Raw genomic sequence first — 23,564 nt, 5'->3', positions numbered from 1 at the left:
CAGGGATTACAGCCCTACAGTCGGAAAACCTAATGCAATATTATCTGGTAATGTTTCACACTTCAACGGAAATAAATGGAGAGACTGTATGACAGAAGATAAGATCAAACACATTTTAATAAGTAGATTCCGTCCGGAATCCAGCCCCGATGAGAGTGTTTACAGAGTTCAATCGATTTATTAGATCATATGCTCCCAGGCAATAATCTAGGTGGATAGACCATGCAACTATATTCGAAAATGTATTCAATAATCTATTGTATTTATATACCAATCATACAACTGTCGAATTGATGCTTAAATAACCTGAAAAGAACGAGTGGATTAATGCCATACCTGTAGTTCTTGAAGCGGCAGAAAGCAAAGAAGACACTATGCAATTAGTAATAGAGGAGTTAAAACCCGATGCTCTAAAAAGGAAGGCAAAATACGATACTAAATTGGGTAATCTTTTAGTAAATAGTATTGACGATAAAAAATCACCCAAAGTGATGAAGAAACAGAATAAGATGTGGCAAGAAGTTTATCCTGGACCTTACATAATAACTAATATACCATGTGAAGGTAACTGTGTATTACCTGAAACTAAAAAAAGGTGAAGCTATCGCACGAGCCCTGTTGTTAGTTTGTGTGCGGAGGCTGGTGAGCCTCCGCTGTCAATTCGACGTCTTCTTGTCGTGATACGCCAAGCATATAGGACATTGTCTGTTCCTACATCGCCAGCATCCAGTTACGTTGTTCAGCCGCCACTGGAACGGCTGATCAATCATCGACCACACGCGACACGGCCGTTTGGGATCCGTGCAAGAGGGAGCCTTTAGTTTTTACAGGTGGGGGCATTAAGGTCCTAAGCCAGGAGTGGAATAGGGCATCCCCCTGGCTACTACCAAGGCCCATATTGCTTTTAGAACTGACTGCTTACATGAAGCCCTGTACCCAAGACTATGTATTTCAAATTAAATTTAATGAAATTTTATGTAGCCACCCAGATGTTATCACCGTCTACACGGATGGTTCTAAGCAGAGAGATGTTTTCGGTTGTTCTGTCGTGATCCCCGACGTTGGCCTCAGGACAGAGCTCCCAGAGCAGTTTTCAGTTCATTACGAGGAATTTTTTGCTCTCCTGAGGGCAATGGAACAGTTGAGAAGGCATCGTGACAAAAAATTTATCATCTGCTCTGATTCACAAAGTGCCCTTCTCGTTGTTGGACAGATATACCCAGCAGATGGGATGGTGCAACACATACAGGACGCTCTCCTTCTGTTGCACAGGAAAAACAACGAAATCATGTTTTGCTGAGTTCCAGGGCACATAGGCATCCAGGGAAACGAACTCGCTGCTGCTGCTGCTAAGGCGGCTTGCTGCCTTACTCTTCTTTCCAGGTGTTCAGTCCCTCTGCGGGCTGTCACTTCAGTTGTGACCAAGAAGATTGTATGTTGGTGGGAGTCTCAGTGGCTGTGTGAGGAACAATAAACTACGTTCCATCAAAACTTCTGTGCGACCACGGATCACCTCCTTCCGCCCGCGACGGTGTGAAGAAGAAGCCCTTACTCGGATTAGAGTAGGACATTGCCCACTGACACACGGCTTCCTCTTACGCCGGGAGGACCCCCAGTATGTCAGAGATGCGCGACACGACTGTCAGTACGACGCCTTTTAACCGAGTGTGATCTGTATGACGTGGCCGAGCGGTTCTAGGCGCTTCAGTCTGGAACCGCGCGACCGCTACGGTCGCACGCTCGAATCCTGCCTCGAGCATGGATGTGTGGGATGTCCTTAGATTAGTTAGGTTTAAGTAGTTCTAGGGGACTGATAACCTCAGACGGTAAGTCTCATTGTGCTCAGAGCCATTTGAACCATTTGTTCTATATGACGACCTGAGGGTTGAACTGGGTCTCTCACAGGATCTTCCCTCTGTTTTAACTGATAACGAGGCGAGTGTTCTTCGTGTCTTAAAGTTTTGTGCGGTGTCCGGAATTCTTACTCATAAATGCAGGGGCGCTGATGACCTATCTGTTTAGTGCCCTCCACCACAAATCATCAGCATCAGCATCGATATGTATCATCATTGTTGTTGTTGTCTTCAATCCTGAGACTGGTTTGATGCAGCTCTCCATGCTACTCTATCCTGTGCAAGCTTCTTCATCTCCCAGCACCTACTGCAATCTACATCCTTCTGAATCTGCTTAGTGTATTCATCTCTTAGTCTCCCTCTACGATTTTTACCCTCCACGCTGCCCTCTAATACTAAATTGGTGATCCCTTGATGCCTCAGAACATGTCCTACCAACCTATCCCTTCTTCTGGTCAAGTTGTGCCACAAACTTCTCTTCTCCCCAATCCTATTCAATACTTCCTCATTAGTTATGTGATCTACCCATCTAATCTTCAGCATTCTTCTGTAGCACCACATTTCGAAAGCTTCTATTCTCTTCTTGTCCAAACTATTTATCGTCCATGTTTCACTTCCATACATGGCTACACTCCATACGAATACTTTCAGAAATGACTTCCTGACACTTAAATCTATACTCGATGTTAACAAATTTCGCTTCTTCAGAAACGCTTTCCTTGCCATTGCCAGTCTACATTTTATATCCTCTCTACTTCGACCATCGTCAGTTATTTTGCTCCCCAAATATCAAATCTCCTTTACCACTTGAAGTGTCTCATTTCCTAATCTAATTCCCTCAGCATCACCCGACTTAATTCGACTACATGCCATTATCCTCGTTTTGCTTTTGTTGATGCTTATATCCTCCTTTCAAGACGCTATCCATTCCATTCAACTGCTCTTCCAAGTCCTATGCTGTCTCTGACAGAATTACGATGTCATCGGCGAACCTCAAACTTTTTATTTCTTCTCCATGGATTTTAATACCTACTCCGAATTTTTCTTTTGTTTCCTTTACTGCTTGCTCAATATACAGATTGAATAACATCGGGGAGAGGCTACAACCCTGTCTTACTCCCTTCGCAACAACTGCTTCCCTTTCATGTCCTTCGACTCTTATAACTGCCATCTGGTTTCTGTACAAATTGTAAATAGCCTTTCGCTCCCTGTATTTTACTCCTGCCACCTTTAGAATTTCAAAGAGAGTATTCCAGTCAACATTGTCAAAAGCTGTCTCTAAGTCTACAGATGCTAGAAACGTAGGTTTGCCTTTCCTTAATCTTTCTTCTAAGATAAGTCGTAGGGTCAGTATTGCCTCACGTGTTCCAGTATTTCTACGGAATCCAAACTGATCTTCCCCGAGGTCGGCTTCTACTAGTTTTTCCATTCGCCTGTAAAGAATTCGTGTTAGTATTTTGCAGCTGTGGCTTATTAAAGTGATAGTTCGGTAATTTTCACATCTGTCAACACCTGCTTTCTTTGGGATTGGAATTATTATATTCTTCTTGAAGTCTGAGGGTGTTTCGCCTGTTTCATACATCTTGCTCACCAGATGGTAGAGTTTTGTCAGGACTGGCTCTCCCAAGGCCGTCAGTAGTTCCAATGGAATGTTGTCTACTCTGGGGGCCTTGTTTCGACTCAGGTCTTTCAGTGCTCTGTCAAACTCTTCACGCAGTATCGCATCTCCCATTTCATCTTCATCTACATCCTCTTCCATTTCCATAATATTGTCATCAAGTACATCGCCCTTGTACAGGCCCTCTATATACTCCTTCCACCTTTCTGCTTTCCCTTCTTTGCTTAGAACTGGGTTTCCATCTGAGCTCTTGATGTTCATACAAGTGGTTCTCTTATCTCCAAAGGTCTCTTTAATTTTCCTGTAGGCAGTATCTATCTTACCCCTGGTGAGATAAGCCTCTACATCCTTACATTTGTCCTCTAGCCATCCCTGCTTAGCCATTTTGCACTTCCTGTCGATCTCATTTTTGAGACGTTTGTATTCCTTTTTGCCTGCTACATTTACTGCGTTTTTGTATTTTCTCCTTTCATCGATTAAATTCAATATTTCTTCTGTTGCCCAAGGATTTCTACTAGCCCTCGTCTTTTTACCTACTTGATGCTCTGCTGCCTTCACTACTTCATCCCTCAAAGCTACCCATTCTTCTTCTACTATATTTCTTTCCCCCATTCCTGTCAATTGTTCCCTTATGCTCTCCCTGAAACTCTGTACAACCTCTGGTTCTTTCAGTTTATCCAGGTTCCATCTGCTTAAGTTCCCACCTTTTTGCAGTTTCTTCAGTTTTAATCTACAGGTCATAACCAATAGATTGTGGTCGGAGTCCACTTCTGCCCCTGGAAATGTCTTACAATTTAAAACCTGGTTCCTAAATCTCTGTCTTACTATTATATAATCTATCTGATACCTTTTAGTATCTCCAGGGTTCTTCCATGTATACAACCTTCTTTCATGATTCTTAAACCAAGTGTTAGCTATGATTAAGTTGTGCTCTGTGCAGAATTCTACCAGGCGGCTTCCTCTGTATCATCGTAAGGACGTGAAAAAGTTCTACGAGTTAAGTTTTATGGTCAATGATAATGTACCTGTTCACAGAAATAGCTTTGTGTGGGGGGGCTTAATTTATTATGTATGTGTATATAGATATATGCAGGGTGTATATATATATATATATATATATATATATATATATATATATATATATATATATATATATATATGCAGGGTGGTCCAAAAGTCCGGAAACACCCTCATAAAATCCAAATGGAGTAGCAAACAAGGAAACATTGTCCCTACACACGAGGAACGGGAAGGGGGAACTTTATAGGCTATGTCACCAACATGGAGGCCATATTGAAAGCCGCCATCTTGGATTCAACTACAAAATTTCAAATGGGAATGTGGTCATGTGACATATCAAACAGATAGAGAATTTCACCAGAAAAACAATGCCGTTGTTATTTTAAACATAGCTTTATTCATTCTTGGGTTATAGCCAGTTACATGTGGCAGCGGTGGGGGTGTGTGTTATGTGCCGAAGAGACATTACGCCGATGTTACACAGTTCCGAGAGGCCACCAACAGTCATAGGAATGGCTCGATATGTTGTCCATTATGTTGGATTGTTAATGCTATCGTCCAAACCCAGTCCTGATGAACTTTGACCAACACATCTGGCTGAATTTGACCACACCCATCAACAATGCGCTCCTTTAGATGATGCAAATCCCGTATTTTCACACAATAAACCAGTGCTTTGACATGACCCCAAAGATAAAAATCTAAAGGAGTGAAATCCGGTGAACGTGGTGGCCGCTCCACAGCACCTCTACGACCAATCGACTTTTGAGGGAACTGCACTTCCAGGTATGCTCGCACATTGTGCCCATAATGTGGTGGGGCTCCATCATGCTTGAAGAATTCCGGAAACGTTCCGCCCTCCGTTAACAACGAGGGAAACACTTCTTCATCCAATAACCTCAGATAACCGTTGGCTGTTAACGTACCACCAATAAAAAAAGGTCCAACGACTTTGGTACCCCACACACCACACCACACCAGACCATCACTTTTTGTGAGTCGACCGTTTTGGAAGCATCAGTCCAGTGCGGATATGTGTCGGACCAGTATCTGTGATTCTGCTTGTTCACTTCACCATTGATAAAGAAACTGGCTTCATCACTGAACAGCACCTGATAGGGGAAACATGGGTTTATCTGCAGCTGCTGTGTCACCCATTCTGCGAACTGTACCCGACAGTCTGGGTCATCCTCGTTCAGGTGTTGGAGCAGCTGAATTTTGTACGAGTGCCATTTGTGGTGCGATAAAATTCGCAGTATCGAGGTACGGCTAACCCCACATTCTTGTGACAGGCGACGAGTACTCGGACACTTGCTAAATAATGCCAACACGCTCACTGTTGTTGCTTCATCGGTGGCGGATTTTGGTCTCCCAGGCTTAGGTTTATCTGCGACAGAACCTGTTGCTCTGAATTTGGCCAAAAGCTTGGCAAATGCGCTGCTAGTGATGGGCTGTCTGGTTGGGTGACGACTGTGCTTCTTTCTCCTGATATCAAGATGATTTCAATGCGTTATTCATGTGTTAAAGACATTTTGTAGCCTGTAAATAAGGAAAAAATGATTAAAACGTTAGCATGAGTAAATGATACCTAACAGTTAAACGCATGTAACATACCAGGCATGGCATAATCATTTGCACCGTTTCAGACTCCATTTTATGACTTCTCAGTGCGTAACACTCATGCTGCCGAGCGTCCCACTGCTGCCGCAAGTAATTGGCTATAACCCGAGAATGAATAAAGCTATGTTTAAAATAACAACGGCATTGTTTTTCTAGTGAAATTCTCTATCTGTCTGATGTGTCACATGACCACAGTCCCATTTGAAATTTTGGAGTTGAATCCAAGATGGCGGCTTTCAATATGGCCACCATGTTGGTTGCATAGCCTATAAAGTTTCCCCCTTCCCATTCCTCATGTGTAGGGACTCTGTTTCCGTGTTTGCTACTCCATTTGGATTTTATCAGAGTGTTTCTGGACAATGTGTTTTGCTAGATGTAAGTTTTGTTCTGCTAGATGTAAGGTAATGTTTCAATTTTGTCATGTTCCACTGTAATTTAAAGTTATCATCTGGCGAGTTGTTATTCCCGCAGTCATAAACCTGGATTCATAATGTTTAACGAAAGGGCTTTATCGGCCGGCGAGTTGTAATTCTCGCAGTCGGAAAGCTGGATTTGTAATATTTAACGAAGGACTGGAATGTGCATAAACATTCTATGAGTAATTATTATTTGAATATCAGTGTATTTTTTACAATTAATGGATTTGAAAAGTGACTCATTAATTGTCGCAGTGAAAGAACTTTCTTACCAATTCCTAACGAAAATACTGCATTATGCAGAATGAACTGACATTTATTACATATTCTGAATAGATAAATTTCAGTTAGAGTATTGGAATTTTTCACTGTCATGTTATTCTTTCAATTGGTTAGTAATTATAGTGGTATTAGGTTTAGTTTTAATCCAGTTACGAATGTGTATTGACGATATGATTATGTGAAAAGTATTCACTGAGGTATATGGAAATCACGTCAAGGAAATCGTGATTATATAACGAACTGTAACTAATGCTTGAAGCATGATTCTGTGATGGGACTCTGCTGAGAAAATATCCACAATATCTGCGCAAATGACGATATTGCACTATTCTATTGACAGAAGTATACGAAATGTAATTATAGAGATACAATGTCTGTGAACAGTGAGTATAGTCTGCTCCCGAGCAGACCATGAAGGCCCAAAGGTATCGACAGGCCGCCGTGTCATCCTCAGCCTACAGGCGTTACTGGATGCGGATATGGAGGAGCATGTGGTCAGCACACCGCTCTCCCGACCGTGTGTGAGTTTACGAGACCGGAGCCGCTACTTCTCATCAAGTAACTCCTCAGCTTGCCTCACAATGGCTGAATGCACCCCGCTTGCCAACAGCGCTCGGCAGACCGGATGGTCACCCATCCAAGTGCTATCCCGACAGCGCTTAACTTCGGTGATCTGACGGGAACCGGTGTTACCAGTGAGTATAGTGACATTCAAAAATTAAATGAATTCACTATACATGACAGTTATCATATAAAAATGAATTTGACGAATCATAATAGTGAGAAGTGCATATCTGGAATACAGAGGAATTAAGAAACATTTACTTTGTTTTTCCAGGAACATTGTGTCAATAATAAGTGTCTTATATACATTCTTTATATTGTTTCTCTGGCAGACCTCGAGAAATGGTCCTGGTGGGTTTCTAGGTCATGCCATCCGGCCATCAAACCTCGAGTAACGGTCCTGCTAGGTTTCGGGTTTTTCAACCCGCCAGCCACATAACGAGTAGGTTGTGCTATCTTGCCATCAACCAATCAGCCACAGACGTAAAATTGTAACTCTCAATAACTCCACACATTAAAATCCATAAATAACGAAGCTGAACCAGAGATTCCTTTTGATTTTGTTTTATTCGTAACTCGTACGAAACGAAACTTTCACAAATAACACATTTCAACCATAAACGTAAATGTAACCGAGATTCTAACAGAGAGAGCTAGCAAAACAGCAGATATCGCTAAGGTCAAAAACATCTACTTATACTACAACAACAAAAAAAATTGAACAATGTAACACCTATTTATTATTCTGAAACCTTCAGCTTCCTTGAAAAACCTAAATTATTTTATTATATTAATAAACTTAAAAGGTTTCAAACAAAAATTGACATAATAATTCATCTAAAGAGATCAGATGAAATAAAAATAAATATTTCAGTTACTATACTACGAAACTGTAAACTAATCTCTCGGCCACTGATAGCCTTCCAGATCTTGGAGATGTTAAAAAAAATGTTCAAATGTGTGTTAAACCACATGGGACTTAACTGCTAAGGTCATCAGTGCCTAAGCTTTTACACTACTTAACCTAAATTATCCTAAGGACAAATACACACACCCATGCCCGAGGTAGGACTCGAACCTCCGCCGGGAGCAGCAGCACAGTCGATGACTGCAGCGCCTAAGACCGCTCGGCTAATCCCTCGCGGCTGGAGGTGTTACTTTTCAATCAAATACCTCCCCAGTTGGCTGAGTGCACCCAATTGTATTCCTCCCAACCAGGGAAAATCTCCACCAAAACAAAAAACTGAATACTGGGAACTGGACCCGGAGTCCTCGTCTGTGACACATCTCCAGGGCTGCAGATTACATATTTAGCTTTTCCTGTGTTTTCTTAGCAGTATACAGGGTGAATCACCTAAAACTTGCACCTCAAATATTGCGCAAATTGACAGTACTATTGATGTGCTGTTTTCAAGGAATGGATTGGTAGTCGGGGGCCCTTATTTTTAACCAATAAACAGATTGTAATAATACTTAGAGTTTTTTTGTGCAAGCGTACACTTTTTTAGATGGAACAATGCCTATTTACATTAACAACCTAAACGTAAGTTCCATTAGGATGTCAGTGATGTTTGTTGCAGAATTCTAGTGCGAGATATCATATTCTGAAAAGTTTCCACATCGACGTTTGTTTTTGCCATTCAGTGTGCGTAGTTGCTAGGAACGATGTTGTATTTGCTTACATTATGTTTGTGTGTTTCTTGAGTGCATTGCGACTTGCTAGTCAGTTAGTGTGTGATAGTTTAAGTAGTAGGTCGTGAGTGGACGATAGGATTTACCAACGCATAGAAACCAGACATGCTCATGGTGCATGGAGAGAGTAAGAAGAATGCAGTTCATTCTGTTACAGTACATATGGCAAGATATCCCAATAGAGTTATTTATCATTCTCTTCAATCACTTAAGCGAATGTGGTAGCGTAACACATAGACAACGTAACAGAAGGAAACAAGTGACGGCAGAAGAGGGGGATGTTAATGTTCTTGCTACTGTTGCAGTTGATCCACACGTTAGCTCCGGCGCAATCGCACGAGGACGTGGCATGAGTCACGCAAGTGTACTACGCATTCCGCACCAACATAAGTCCCATCCCTGTCACACCTCTCTCCGTCAAGAGCTGTATGCAAACGATAATGAGAATGCGAATTAAGACAGGATATCTTGTTTAGTGATGAAGCCACATTTACCAATCATGGCCAGGTAAACCGGCAAAACATGCACTATTGGTCTGTTGACAACACTTGTTGGCTTGGTCAGGTGGAAGGTCAGCGTCCAACGAGTGTAAACGTGTGATGTGAGAGAGTGAACCATCGGCTCATAGGCTGTACGCGCACACGTATCGCAGCCTCCTCGCAGGGGGCTCTTCCAAGGATTCTAGATGATGTTCCTCTGCATACTAAGAGGAGCCTGTGGTACCAACATGATGACCGTCCAGCCCATAGTGCACGAAGTGCTATGATGCCTTTACGAATTGTTTCCTAATAGTTGGACTGGACACAGAGGACCTATACCTTGACCGGCCCGTTCCCCACATTCCACGCCTGTAGACTCTTTCTGTGGGGAAAGCTGAAAGACGCTATCTACTCATGATATTCAACCACGTATTACTACAGCCTGCTCGGACATCTCCGCTGGAATGCTTGCACATGTGCAGCAGTCGTTCCATACCAGATTGGAAGCCTGTATACTGCCTTTGCCATTGGTAATTTTGAACACAACTTGTGATTGTCAGTTATCTCGTTACTCGCCAGAATCCACATATCTAGTGTACGCACTTGTGTTGTTCTTCAGTGTGTACTGTGAAATACGTTGTACAAGTATCGTTAAGTGAACTTTTCAAAATACGATGTCTCGTAAACGACTCGCACAAGAATCCCGCGGCAGACACCACTGGCATTACATTTTAGCCATTTTTAGTTTCTTAATGTCAGTAGGCATTGTTCCATTTAAAAAAGTGTATCTTTGCACAGAAAATACAGTTTCTAAGCATTATTACAATCTGTTGACTGACTAATAGTACACTCCCATTCTGTGAAAATCGCACATCTACACCTACGACTAAATCTACAAGGATACTATGTTAATCACATTTAAGTGCCAGGCATAGGGTGCATCGAACCACCTTCATAATAACTGTATCTTTCCGTGCGAGTTCGGATTTCCCTTATCTTATTATGATGATCGTTTCTTTCTATGTAGGTCGGCGTCAAAAAAATTTTTTCGCATTCGAAGGAGAAAATTGGTGATTGAAATTTTGTGAGGAGATCCCGCGCAACGAAAAATGCCTTTGTTATAATGTTGTCCACCCCAAATCCTGTAACATGTCAATGACACTCTCTCCCACATTTTGCGATAGTACAAAAGGCGTTGCTCTTCTTTGAACTTTCTCGATGTATTCCGTTAATCCTATCCGGCAAGGATTCCAGTTCGAGCAGTAGTACTCCAAAAGAGGACGGACAATGGTAGTGCAGACAGTCTCTTTAGCAGATCTGTTACATTTTCTTTGTGCCCTGCGAATAAAACGCAGTCTTTGGTTTGCCTTCCCCACATTTTCCACACTGAAGAGCCAAAGGAACTAGTACATCTGCCTAACATCGCATAGCCCCCCGCGAGCAAAAAGAAATGCCACAACTTGACGTGGCATGGACTCGACTAATGTCTGAAGTAGTACTGGACGGAAGTGACATCATGAATCCTGCAGGGCTCTCCATGAATCAGTAAGAGTACGACGGGTGGAGATCTCTCCTGAACAGCAAGTTGCAAGGCATCCCACATATGCTAAATAATGTTCGTATCTGGGGAGTTTGGTGGCCAGCGGAAGTGTTTAAACTTAGAAGAGTGTTCTTGGAGCCATTCTGTAACAGCTCTGGACGTGTAGGGTGTCCCATTGTACTGCTGAAATTGTCCACTTCCGTCTGAATGCGCAGTGGACATGAACGGATGCAGGTGATCAGACAGGATGCTTACATACGTGTCACCTGTCAGAGTTGTACCTAGACGTATCAAGTGTCCAATACCACTCCAACTGTACACGCCCCTCACCATTACACAGCCTCCACTAGCTTGAACAGTCCCCTGCTGACATGCAGTGTCCACGGATTCGTGAGGTTGTCTCCATACGCGTACACGTCCGTCCGCGTAATACAATTTGAAACGAGACTCGTCTGACCAGGGAACATGTTTCCAGTCATCAACAGGCCAATGTCGGTGTTGACGCGCACAGGCGAGGCGTAAAGCTTTGTGTCGTGCAGTCATTAAGGATACACGAGAGGGCCTTCGGCTCTGAAAGCCCATATCGATGATATTTCGTTCAATGCTTCGCACGCTGACACATGTTAATGACCCAACATTGAACTCTGCAGCAATTTGAGGAAGGATTGCCATTGTTTCACGCTGAACAATTTTCTTCAGTCGTCGTTGGTCTCGTCCTTGCAGGATCTTTCTCCGGCCGTAACAATGTCGAAGATTTGATGTTTTTGGCGGATTCTTGATATTCACGGTATACTGTGAGACGCTGTGTGCCATCGCTGGTGCGCCGACTACAAGACTACCGGTATGTTCACACTCACGTAAATATAGATAACCTACCACTGGCGCAGCAGTAACCAATCTAACAACTGCGCCAGACACTTGTTGTCTTTATATAGGCCTTGGCGACCACAGCGCCGTATTCTGCCTGGTTATATATCTCTGTATCTGCATGCCTATACCAGTTTCTTTGGCGCTTCAGTGTATGTATTCTTTCCAATTTAAGTTGTTCGCAGTTGTAATTCCTAGGTATTTAGTTGAATTTATGGCCTTTGGATTTGACTGTTTTATCGTGTAACCGAAGTTTAACAGATTCCTTTTAGTACTCATACGGGTGACCTAACACTTTCATTGTGTAGGGTCTGTTTCCAATTTTCATGCCATACGGACGTCTTTTCTAAATCGTTTTGCAATTTGTTCTGATCTTCTGATAATTTTACACCACGATAAACGACAGCATCATCTGTAAACTCCCTAAGAGGGCTGCTCAGATTGTCTCCTAAATGGTTTATATAGATGAGGAACCGCAGAGGGTCTACAAAATTACCTTGCGGAACTCCATAAATCACTTCTGTTTCACTCGATGACTTTCCGTCAGTTACTACGAACTGTGACCTCTCTGACACGAAATAGCGAATCCAGTCACATAACTGAGACAATTCACGCAATTTCATTACAAGCAGCTTGTGTGGTACCGTGTCAAAAGCTCTCTCGAGATCTAGAAATACAGAATCAATTTTAAATCCCTTGTTGCTAGCACTCAACACTTCGCATGTGTAAAGAGCTAGTTGTGTTTGACTAGAACGATGCCTTCTAAATCCGTGCTGACTGTGTGTCAATAGACCGTTCTCTTCTAGGTAATTCGTAATGTTCGAACACAATATATGTTCCAAAATACTTCTGCCTATCTACGTTAGTGATATGGGCCTGTAATTTAGTGGTATACTCCTACCTTTGTTGAGTACTGGTGTGACCTGTGCAACTTTTCAGTCCTTGGGTACGGATCTTTCGCCGAGCGAATGGTTGTATATGACTGTTAAGAATGGAGCTATTGTATCAGCATACTCTGAAACGAACCTAATTGGTATACAGTCTGGACCAGAAAACATTCTTTTTACTAAGTGATTCAAGTTGTTTCCCTACTCCGAGGCTCTCTTTTTTAAAGTTACTCAGCGTGGCAACTGCTCTTGATTCGAATTCTGGAATGTTTACTTCGTCTTCTTTGGTGAAGAAATTTCAGAAGGCTGTGTTTAGTAACTCTGCTTTGACAGTATTTTCATTGCTATCACGCAGAGAAGGCATTGAATGTCTTTCCGCTAGCATACGTTACATATGACCTGAATCTATTTGAATTTTCTTCCAGGTTTCGAGACAAAATTTCCTTGTGGTAACTACTGTAAGCATCTCGCATTGGTGTGAGCGTTAAATTTCGATCTTCTGTAAAATATCGCCAATCTTGGAGATTTTGCTTTCGTTTGAACTTGGCATGCTTTTTTTCGTTGTTTCTCCAACAGTGTTATGACCCGTTTTGTGTGCCAAGGAGGATCAGCTCCATCGTTTGTTAATTTATTTGGTATAAATCTCTCAATTGCTGTCGATACTATACGTTTGAATTTAAGCCGCATCTGGTCTACATTTACATCGTTAATTTGGAAGGAGTGGAGGTTGTCTCTCAGGGAGTCGCCTAACATTAGAGCTCCAAACTACCATTAATCCCATCCTTCGTGATTACCCGGATCTTGCAGGCTGAGAGGTTTCCTCTGAAACAGGACAAGCGACGGCATCTGGCTGAGCGGCAGTGTCAGCCACAGACAGCACCTGGAACCTGTTTGTCAGACTAACCAGGGAGGCCTTACATGCGACCCCCTGGGAAGTCTTTCGCTGCCCGCCTTGCCCTGAGGCGACCTCTCACTTTATCACAGGTGAGGGGTTAACGTCAGTACGAGCAATGACTGAGCTGGCAACTGGTGTGGACCGACTGGAGGACTCAGATATGTTGGACGTCCATTGGATCCCCACGGCTGCGATGCCATCCACTACAAAATGGTTCAAATGGCTCTGAGCACTATGGGACTCAACTGCTGAGGTCATTAGTCCCCTAGAACTTAGAACTAGTTAAACCTAACTAACCTAAGGACATCACAAACATCCATGCCCGAGGCAGGATTCGAACCTGCGACCGTAGCGGTCTTGCGGTTCCAGACTGCAGCGCCTTTAACCACACGGCCACTTCGGCCGGCGCCATCCACTACAGCTTCAAGTGGTGCAACCAAAGCCTGGTGTTGAGAGTGAAGTGTCACGAAGTCGGCTCGCATCTGCACACAGAAATCACAGTGCCTATGCATACTAGAGACCGTGGAAAACTACACAACACAGATAAACGGCCTATCAATACATGCTGTGGAACTCTACTGTAGACACTGACGAAAATGCAAGAACTGTGTCTAATAGATTAATATGCAGAGATTCAATAACTGAAGGAACTTGTAATATGTCACAAAATCGGTTTACTTTCCGATGCAAACGAAAACGCGGGAACTGTGTGTATTAAATATTAGGAACTAAACTATCAAAGCACAGAGATGAAATTATACAGTTCGCTCCTGGTTAGGAACTCGTTAAACTCTCAAAAATCGGCTGCTTCCTTGTTGCTGCTTGTGTCTCGGCCAGTTGCTGCTGCCTGTATTACTCATATTTACACTAATAGTGCTCCCTATTTTCGCGATATTTGTGGTGAAAGTTTTAGGTGATTCACTTTGTATATTGCTTAATTTTAGACCTGCCACACTTTGATAGACATGGCGCTACCAGCGGTCGACCATTGCTATGTTCGCCCTTAAAATGGCCCCTGCGATGGGCCAAAATGGTCGGCACTAAATAAATAAAAAAAGGCGATTAAGACTGTTTTCTTAATACTAAGTTTTCATTAGTAATGTATGATTTGTAAATATCATAGCAGTGTCGGAGGACAGACGTGTTGTCTGCCGCGGTATCAGTTAAGACTTATCTTGCAATGTCTCATTTGTAAATGTGAGAGTTACGGAAACACGCAGTTCATTAATTTCTTGAAGAATAGAAATTATTTGTGACTCTAAAGTGGAATGTAATTGTGAAGTTTTTCGTGTTCTGCCAATGGTGACATCCCGTATAAACAAACTGATAGGAAATTTAATTATTTCTGAAATAACAGTTCCTCGCTGAGAGTTTCTTACAGCCTCAAGATAACGCATTCACGAAGTAGATGCTGATTTCTGCGCAGAGGATAACAACTATAGAAAACTGCAGGCTGGTGAACATTTAATAAAACTTATACATTTCCCTCAGGGAGGAGGGAGTAAATAGACACTTCGCGCGTACTGCAATCGTAGTACAAATGAGATCAGTGGCACGTCGTCTGTGGTAACGCAGAGGAGGTATGAAGGAGAGAAATATTTTCGAGAGAAAGGATTTACGCTCACATATGTCACACCCCGTGTCTCTCCCTCTCATTCTCTCTTTTTCAACTTGCCATAGGAGGGGGGAGAAAGGAAAGGAAAGGGAAGGAAAGGGACTAATGACACCAGCTGCATCGGGACTTTGTGCTGAATCAGCAGCGATGAGTGAAAATGTGTGCCGGAGCGGGACTCGAATGGTGGCGCTAGGTTTGGCGTTTTGGTCAGCATGTGCAGGTAGTCCGTGTATTGGTGCTAAACTCTGTGTCCGGATGGCACAGTGGTTAGCGCAGCTGTCTTGTAAGCAGGTGATCCTAGATGCGAGTCCGCGTCCAGCACACATTTCCACTCCATTTTCATTCCAGGTAAAGTCCCGATGCAGCGGATACCATTAGTTCCTTTCCTTTCCTTTCTCCCCCTCCACCTTCAATGTACATACTATCTGCTTTTGCCAACATCATTGGTCTAGATGATCTCTGAGTAAACGTGAAAAATGTGGTGGTGCACCGTCGCACTGGAACCACATGTTTTGACGCACATGCAGGGACACACCTTCCAAGAGCCTTCGCAGTACGCCGTCAAAGAATCAGAAGTACGTGGCAGACGTGAAATGTGGTGGAATAGGGTATGATCCAGACACACGTTCATCCAGCAGCCCTGCCCTAATGTTCAGACAGTATAGTTCCTGAAACCTGTTGGTTTTCAGCAGCCCACGCATGACTGTTGGAGGAATGTGGGACACTCGGTATGGTGAACTTGGCTTCATTCACGAAGAGGATCCACCGTGGGAAGAACCACTTGCGGGAGAGAGTTCGTGAAGCAAAATCCTGTGGCTGCGTTGCCTGGAGGTGGTGCGGGTGTAGCTGCTACTCATGAAGGGCACGTCAGACGGTTTGGTGATCCACATTCAGTCTACTTGCTAGGTTTCTGGTACTCCCCGTCGCGTTCTCTTTCAATCCATGGAGCACAGCCTCTCAAAACTTAGTTCTGCATGTAGCACCACAGTCGGCGCTGCTGGTGACGAATGTACCTAAGACCCACTGGTGCCCCATAGGACTGATGGAGTGCGAAGATTTGTGGCGGTGTGGAAAACGCTCCACGTACCACTGACCAGCAGCCCTCCCATTACACCGAGCTTCGCCCGTACAATAACAAAATGTCGACGTGTTCCACATACCTGTTGTTCACTATGGCCAACAGCAACACATTAAAAGTGATATGTACATACAGCTTACATATTGCACTGTAATGAATGATTACTACTGTATACTAGTACAGTATGAACAAAGACCACAGGCACAACTGCAGCTACAAACATCTCTGGACAGGTCACAAACTCAACTTGTGAGGTACTCCGTATCTGCAGATTACATTGCCAACATTTACATTTTACGTTGCGACTGTAGATATCAGCAGCATTCTGTAAGCTCAGTCAGCACCGTAGAACACATAGCAGGGAGTAAAATCTCAGTTCCCACACTATCCGCTAGACCATCTAGCGTTGCCGTTAGACGGTGAAGTGAGGTGCTGTGGTCAGCTGTAAGAAAGACAGTTACGTCAGCGCACAGTACTTAGAGAAACCACAACCATTCTGGCGTGAAGCAGTGATTTTGTTTAATAAATATTTACTAACATAAGCCACTTCTTCCACTACAGATTTTAGCAGAAGCCCACTGGTCATGAATCCTTTCTTATGACAATATTACGACGCAAGAAAGCAGTCATTTCAATAAACAAATGAATAATGTTTAAGATAACGAAGGTGTACGAACAGCTACGATTTTCCACGATTGTAAGAGTTCTACACTGCGTGTCATAGTCGCCAGTCCCCGAAAGAATTCCGTTCGGTCTAGTCCTGTCGTAGGACCATGCCCTCAAGGAATTGCTAGGTTTGAGTTAATAAATAACGCATTGCTTCATTTAGTGTCAGATTACGATGTTTTCATAAAAAAACACAGCTTAAGAGCGTCCACGAACATTATTTAAGTAATACAGCTTCCAGTTACATCACTTAGAAATTATACGATGTACAGGGTGTTTTCGTAACAGCGTGCAAAAATTTAAGAGGACATAGAGGATGCTTCACTGAATATTTTGATATAGGGAGCCTGCGATCGGAGAGTCCAGCTTAAGATGTTAGTAAGAATAAACTCACAATACTGTGTACTTCTTTACTTATATTAGTTAACTGCAAATATCATGATTGACACAATGAATGTACCACTTTTACTTTGTCTTAAAAAATGTGCTGAAACTGACGGCCATCAACCTCAATGCGGGCATGACATCGGTGAACAAGATTCTGGCGCACCCTGGTGTATTTCAAAAATGGTTCAAATGGCTCTGAGCACTATGGGACTTAACTGCTGTGTCCCCTAGAACTTAGAACTACTTAAACCTAACTAACCTAAGGACATCACACACACCCATGCCCGAGGCAGGATTCGAACCTGCGACCGTAGCGGTCGCGCGGTTCCAGACTGTAGCGCCTAGAACAGCTAGGCCACTCCGGTCGGCTTGGTGTGTTTCGAATTACATCACAGACATCTACAATTCCGGCAACTATTCCATCTCCGTATCCACTGGGGTCTCATACACAATTGACTTCAGATATCACCATAGGAAATAATCAAGAGGATTCATGTCAGATGAGCTCGCAGGCCCTCCCCCTCCAATCCAGCGACCAGAACATACTGTACCGGTATTGCTCCATCGTATTGTACTGTATGACTCTGAATAGCACTGAGTAATGAACTGGTCTCATGTTGATTCTTAGCACGTTCTGTCATGGGACAATGTAAATACAATACAGCAGAACCACCTTATGGACAAGCAAATTAAGCAAAACGTATATCATGACTTCCTGGTAACCAGGCTCGTCCTCCTTGTTTCCTTGCCGGAAATAAAGAATGCACATGTAAATAACAGCACAGTGCGTGTAAACTTGTACGGATGATAGTTGTAAACAAGTCGGAAAACAGTAGCGGGACTCGGGCCTGCGAGCGTGGCAGCGGCACGGTTCGGGACTGAGGCGCCTAGAGCCGCTCGGTCACATCGGGCGGCCTTCTCCGACCCGAGGTCCCGTATCTCAAATGGTTCAGTGAAGCATTTTCTATGTCTTGTTACATTTCTGCACGGTCTATAAGGAAACACCCTGTGGAGCTTCACGTTACAGGTATTCCGATGGCACCGATACTGTTATTGCGAGGAAAAGCAACTGCGAGAGCTCCGCAACAAAACAGGTAGGAAGATATCCTACGTGATGACTCACTAAGATAATCCAATGACGGACTCTCTCAATCTCTGCAAATCTCGGATAGAAAAGAGCGGCCAGTCATATCGTACGCGACTTACGCGATATTCTACGGAACAAACCTGCAGTGGGCATGAGACATCAGATGATCCGTTGATAACGCACGTAATACCCTATTGAGTGGCGCCCCAAGTGCGGGAGACTTGTACGTGTGTTGTGGTAGTTTACGTGCAGCGAGAAAACGGTACCCACGCTAAACTTAACGGTCTTGGACCCCACTATGATGGTTGAAATGGCTCTGAGCACTATGGGACTTAACATCTGAGGTCATCAGTCCCCTAGAACTTAGAACTACTTACACCCAACCAACCTGAGGACATCACACACAACCATGCCCGAGGCAGGATTCGAACCTGCTAACCGTATCGGCCGCGCGGTTCCAGACTGTAGCGCCTAGAACCCGCTCGGCCACTCTGGCCGGCCGTCCTCACTATGAGTCCTCTCCATCTGTAAAGGAAATTTAGTTACCCCCTGTATTTGTGCACTGTAGACAGTATTTTAAAGAGTGTCACGTGGAAATGAATCAAAATTAAATTTTATAAAACTGCTGCAGCTCCTGAGTTCTTTATGGGAGGCATACCTGGAGACTTACAAATGGCAGATAAATAAAATTCAATCGACATCTACGTCTACATTGATACTCCGCAAGCGCCCGTACGGTGCGTGGTGGAGGGTACCCTGTACCACTGTTACTCACTTCCTTTCCTGTTCCTCTCGCAAATAGAGCGAAAAACGACGGTCTATATGCATCCGTATGAGCCCTAATTTCTCGTATATTATCTTCGTGGCAATATATATGTTGGCGGTAGTAGAATCGTCCGCAGTGAGCTTAAAATGTCGGATCTCTAAATTTTCTCTGTAGTGATTCTCACAAAAGAACATCACCTTCCCTCCAGGGATTCCCATTTGAGTTCCTGAAGCATATCCGCAACACTTACGTGTTGATCGAATCTACTGGTGACAAATCTAGCTGTCGGCCTCTGAATTGATTCGATATCTTCCTTCGGTACGACCTGATACGGATCCTAAGTACTCCAGCAGTACTCAAGAATAGGTCGCACCCGCGTCCTATATGCGGTGTCATTTGCAGGTGACCTACTCTGTCCCAATAAATCGAAGTCGATCAAGAATGGTTCAAATTCTGAGCACTATGGGACTTAACTTCGAAGGTCATCAGTCCCCTAAAACTTAGAACTAATTAAACCTAACTAACCTAGGGACAGCACACACATCCATGCCCGAGGCAGGATTCGAACCTGCGACCGGAGCGGTCGAGCGGTTCCAGACTGTAGCGCCTAGAACCGCTCGGCCACCCATGCCGGCCGAAGTCGATCATTCGCTTTCCCTACAATACTTCTCACATGCTCGTTCCACCACATATCGCTTTGCAACGTTACGCCCAGATATTTAAATGACTTGACTGTGTCAAACTGGACACTAGTGACACTGTATACGAGCATAACAGGTTTTATCTTATTACTCGACTGCATTAACTTACATTTTTCTACATTTCGGGCTAGGTACCATTCATGACATGAACTAGAAATTTTGTCTAAGTCGTGTTGTATCTTTCTACAGCCACTCAACGACGTCACCTTACCGTCCACCACGGCATCATTAGCAAACAACCACAGACTGCTGCCCACCCTGTCGGCCAAATCGTTTATATATACACTACTGGCCATTAAAATTACTACACCACGAAGATGACGTGCTACAGACGCGGAATTTCACCGACAGGAAGAAGATGCTGTGATATGCAAATGATTAGCTTCTCAGAGCATTCATTCAAGGTTGGCGCCGGTGGCGACACCTACAGCGTGCTGACATGAGAAAAGCTTTCAACCGATTTCTCATACACAAACAGCAGTTGACCGGCTTTGCCTGGTGAAACGTTGTTGTGATGTCTCGTGTAAGGAGGAGAAATGCATACCGTCACGTTTTCGACTTTAATAAAGGTCGGAATGTAGCCTATCGCGATTGCGGTTTATCGTATCGCGACATTGCTGCTGCGTTGGTCGAGATCCAATGATTGTTAGCAGAATATGGAATCGGTGGGTTCAGGAGGGTAATACGGAACACCGTGCTGGATCCCAACGGCCTCGTATCACTAGCTGTCTAAATGACAGGCATCGTATCCGCATGGCTGTAACGGATCGTGCAGCTACGTCTCGATCCCTGAGTCAACAGATGAGGACGTTTGCAAGACAACAACCATCTGCACGAACAGTTGGACGACGTTTGCAGCAGCATGGACTATCAGCTCGGAGACCATGACTGCGGTTACCCTTGGCGCTGCATCACAGACAGGTTCAAATGGTTCAAATGGCTCTGAGCACTATGGGACTCAACTGCTGAGGTCATAAGTCCCCTAGAACTTAGAACTACTTAAACCTAACTAACCTAAGGACAACACACACATCCATGCCCGAGGCAGGATTCGAACCTGCGACCGTAGCGGTCGCGCGGTTCCAGACTGTAGCGCCAGAACCGCTCGGCCACCAGCGGCTGGCATCACAGACAGGAGCGCCTGCGATGGTGTACTCAACGACGAACCTTGGTGCACGAATACCAAAACATCATTTTTTCGGATGAAACGAGGTTCTGTTTACATCATCACGATGGTCGCATCCGTGTTTGGCGAAATCGCGCTGAACGCAAATTGGAAGCGTGTTTTCGTCATCGCCATACTGGCGTATCACCAGGCGTGATGGTATGGGGTGCCATTGGGTACACGTCTCGGTCACCTCTTGTTCGCATTGACGGCACTTTGAACACTGGACGTTACATTTCAAATGTGTTACGACCCGTGGCTCTACCCCTCATTCGATACCTGCAAAACCCTACAATTCACCAGGATAATGCACGATCGCATGTTGCAGGTCCTGTACGGGCCTATCTGGATACAGAAATTGTTCGACTGCTGCCCTGGCCAGCACATTCCCCAGATCTCTCACCAATTGAAAACGTCTGGCCAATGGTGGCCGAGCAACTGGCTCGTCACAACACGCCAGTCACTACTCTTGATGAACTGCGGTATCGTGTTGAAGCTGCATGGGCAGCTGTACCTGTACGCACCATCCAAGCTCTGTTTGACGCAATGCCCAGGCGTATCAAGACCGTTATTACGGCCAGAGGTGGTTGTTCTGGGTACTGATTTCTCAGGATCTACGCACCCAAATTGCGTGAAAATGTAATCACATGTCAGTTGTAGTATAATATATTTGTCTAATGAATACCCATTTATCATCTGCATTTTTTCTTGGTGTAGCAGTTTTAATGGCCAGTAATGTATATATGTGTGTGTCTAAAACGAGAGTCTTTAAAGCTGTGAATGGATAAACAACGAATGAAGGTATTACAAATAAGTTTAAAACTGAACTAACATTCAGTATAATGAATGAATAGGGAACTATATGTATGTACAGCGGGGAATAATGTCAGGGTGGCGGTTACCATTACAAGCCACGAAATATGTGTCACATGAAAAAAAGAATACTTGGAAGACCGAAGAAGATATGGTAATAATAAGACTGACCACCAATGCAGGCACTAAGAGTCGTGTCTAATCTCTGAAAGTTAACGTGGTGATGAGTTCTATTTTCCCTCTTTGTGCAGGAGCATTCCGGCTCCTTTCAAACGTTTACAATGTCAACAACCAGGCCGCGCTTCGCTAGCGCGCTGGCGGCGGCCCGTCCCCCGCTGCACCGTGTTTTGTTTTTGCGGCAGGTAGGCGCGTCCCCCGCGCGCCCCTGCGCCGCTGACCGTACCGCAGGAAAGTCTGCCGGCAGCAGAGGATCGGCGCGGCGCAGCGCCTCGCGTTTTTCACGGCTGCGGAGAGGAGAGAGCGTCCCGGAACACCGCGCCGGGACCCGACTCGCTTCCGACACTTTCGCCGCCGCCATTGTGGGCTCTGGTGTGCTGCCTTGTTCCGTAGGCGCCGGCGCCGGCGCCGGCGAGGTGGGATGGTTCTCGCCAGCGGCGGCATTGTGAACTGAGGCTCGTTACCCAAGCAGTCCGGAGCTGCAGGCACAGCCGGGTAGCTTTGACGAACACGAAAGTCAAGACAACTTCATTGCAAATATAAACGCTGTGGTGTACGGCAAGGTGTCGTCATTGAGTGACCGTAGGAGGATACAAGATGATTTGGACAGGATTTGTGATTGGTGTAAAGAATGGCAGCTAACTCTAAATATAGATAATATATAGATAAATGTATATAGATAATATAATATAATACTATAGATAATATAATATAATATATATATAGATATATAGATAAATGTAAATTAATGCATATGAATAGGAAAAAATAATCCTGTAGTGTTTGAATACTACATTAGTAGTGTAGCGCTTGACACAGTCACGTCGATTAAATATTTGGGCGTAACATTGCAGATGTTATTGAATCTGTGTATTGAGCAAGCAGTAAAAGAAACAAAAGAAAAATTTGTAGTAGGTATTAAAATCCAGGGAGAAGAAATAAAAACTTGGAGGTTCGCCGATGACATTGTAACTCTGTCAGAGACAGCAAAGGACTTGGAAGAGCAGTTGAACGGAATGGACAGTGTCTTGAAAGGAGGGTATGAGATGAACATCAACAAAAGAAAAACGAGGATACTGGAATGTAGTCGAATTAAGTCGGGTGATGCTGAGGGAATTAGATTAGGAAATGAGACACTTCTAGTAGTAAAGGAGTTTTGCTATTTGGGGAGCAAAATAACTGATGATGGTCGAAGTAGAGAGGATATAAAATGTAGACTAGCAATGGCAAGGAAAGCGTTTCTGAAGATGAGAAATTTGTTAACATCGAGTATAGATTTAAATGTCAGGAAGTCGTTCCTGAAAGTGTTTGTATGGAATGTAGCCATGTATGGAAGTGAAACATGGACAATAAATAGTTTGGATAAGAAGAGAATA

General features: G+C 44.0%; 1 protein-coding gene across 1 annotated transcript in view; it reads right to left on the bottom strand.

The window, feature by feature from the left end:
- LOC126456459 (uncharacterized) overlaps positions 1–22,549 on the bottom strand; it is a 262,405-nt gene extending 239,856 nt beyond the window's left edge. Inside the window, exon 1 of the mRNA XM_050092213.1 lies at positions 22,292–22,549. Within this exon, the coding sequence (XP_049948170.1) occupies positions 22,292–22,549 (258 nt within the window). The remainder of the gene's footprint in view (positions 1–22,291) is intronic.
- Positions 22,550–23,564: the final 1,015 nt, after the last annotated feature.

This window comes from Schistocerca serialis, chromosome 1 (genome assembly GCF_023864345.2).
Source record: "Schistocerca serialis cubense isolate TAMUIC-IGC-003099 chromosome 1, iqSchSeri2.2, whole genome shotgun sequence".
Taxonomy (NCBI): Eukaryota; Metazoa; Arthropoda; class Insecta; order Orthoptera; family Acrididae; genus Schistocerca; species Schistocerca serialis.
The sequence above is the reverse complement of the archived record's forward strand: the minus strand, read 5'-3'. Positions and strand labels throughout refer to the sequence as shown.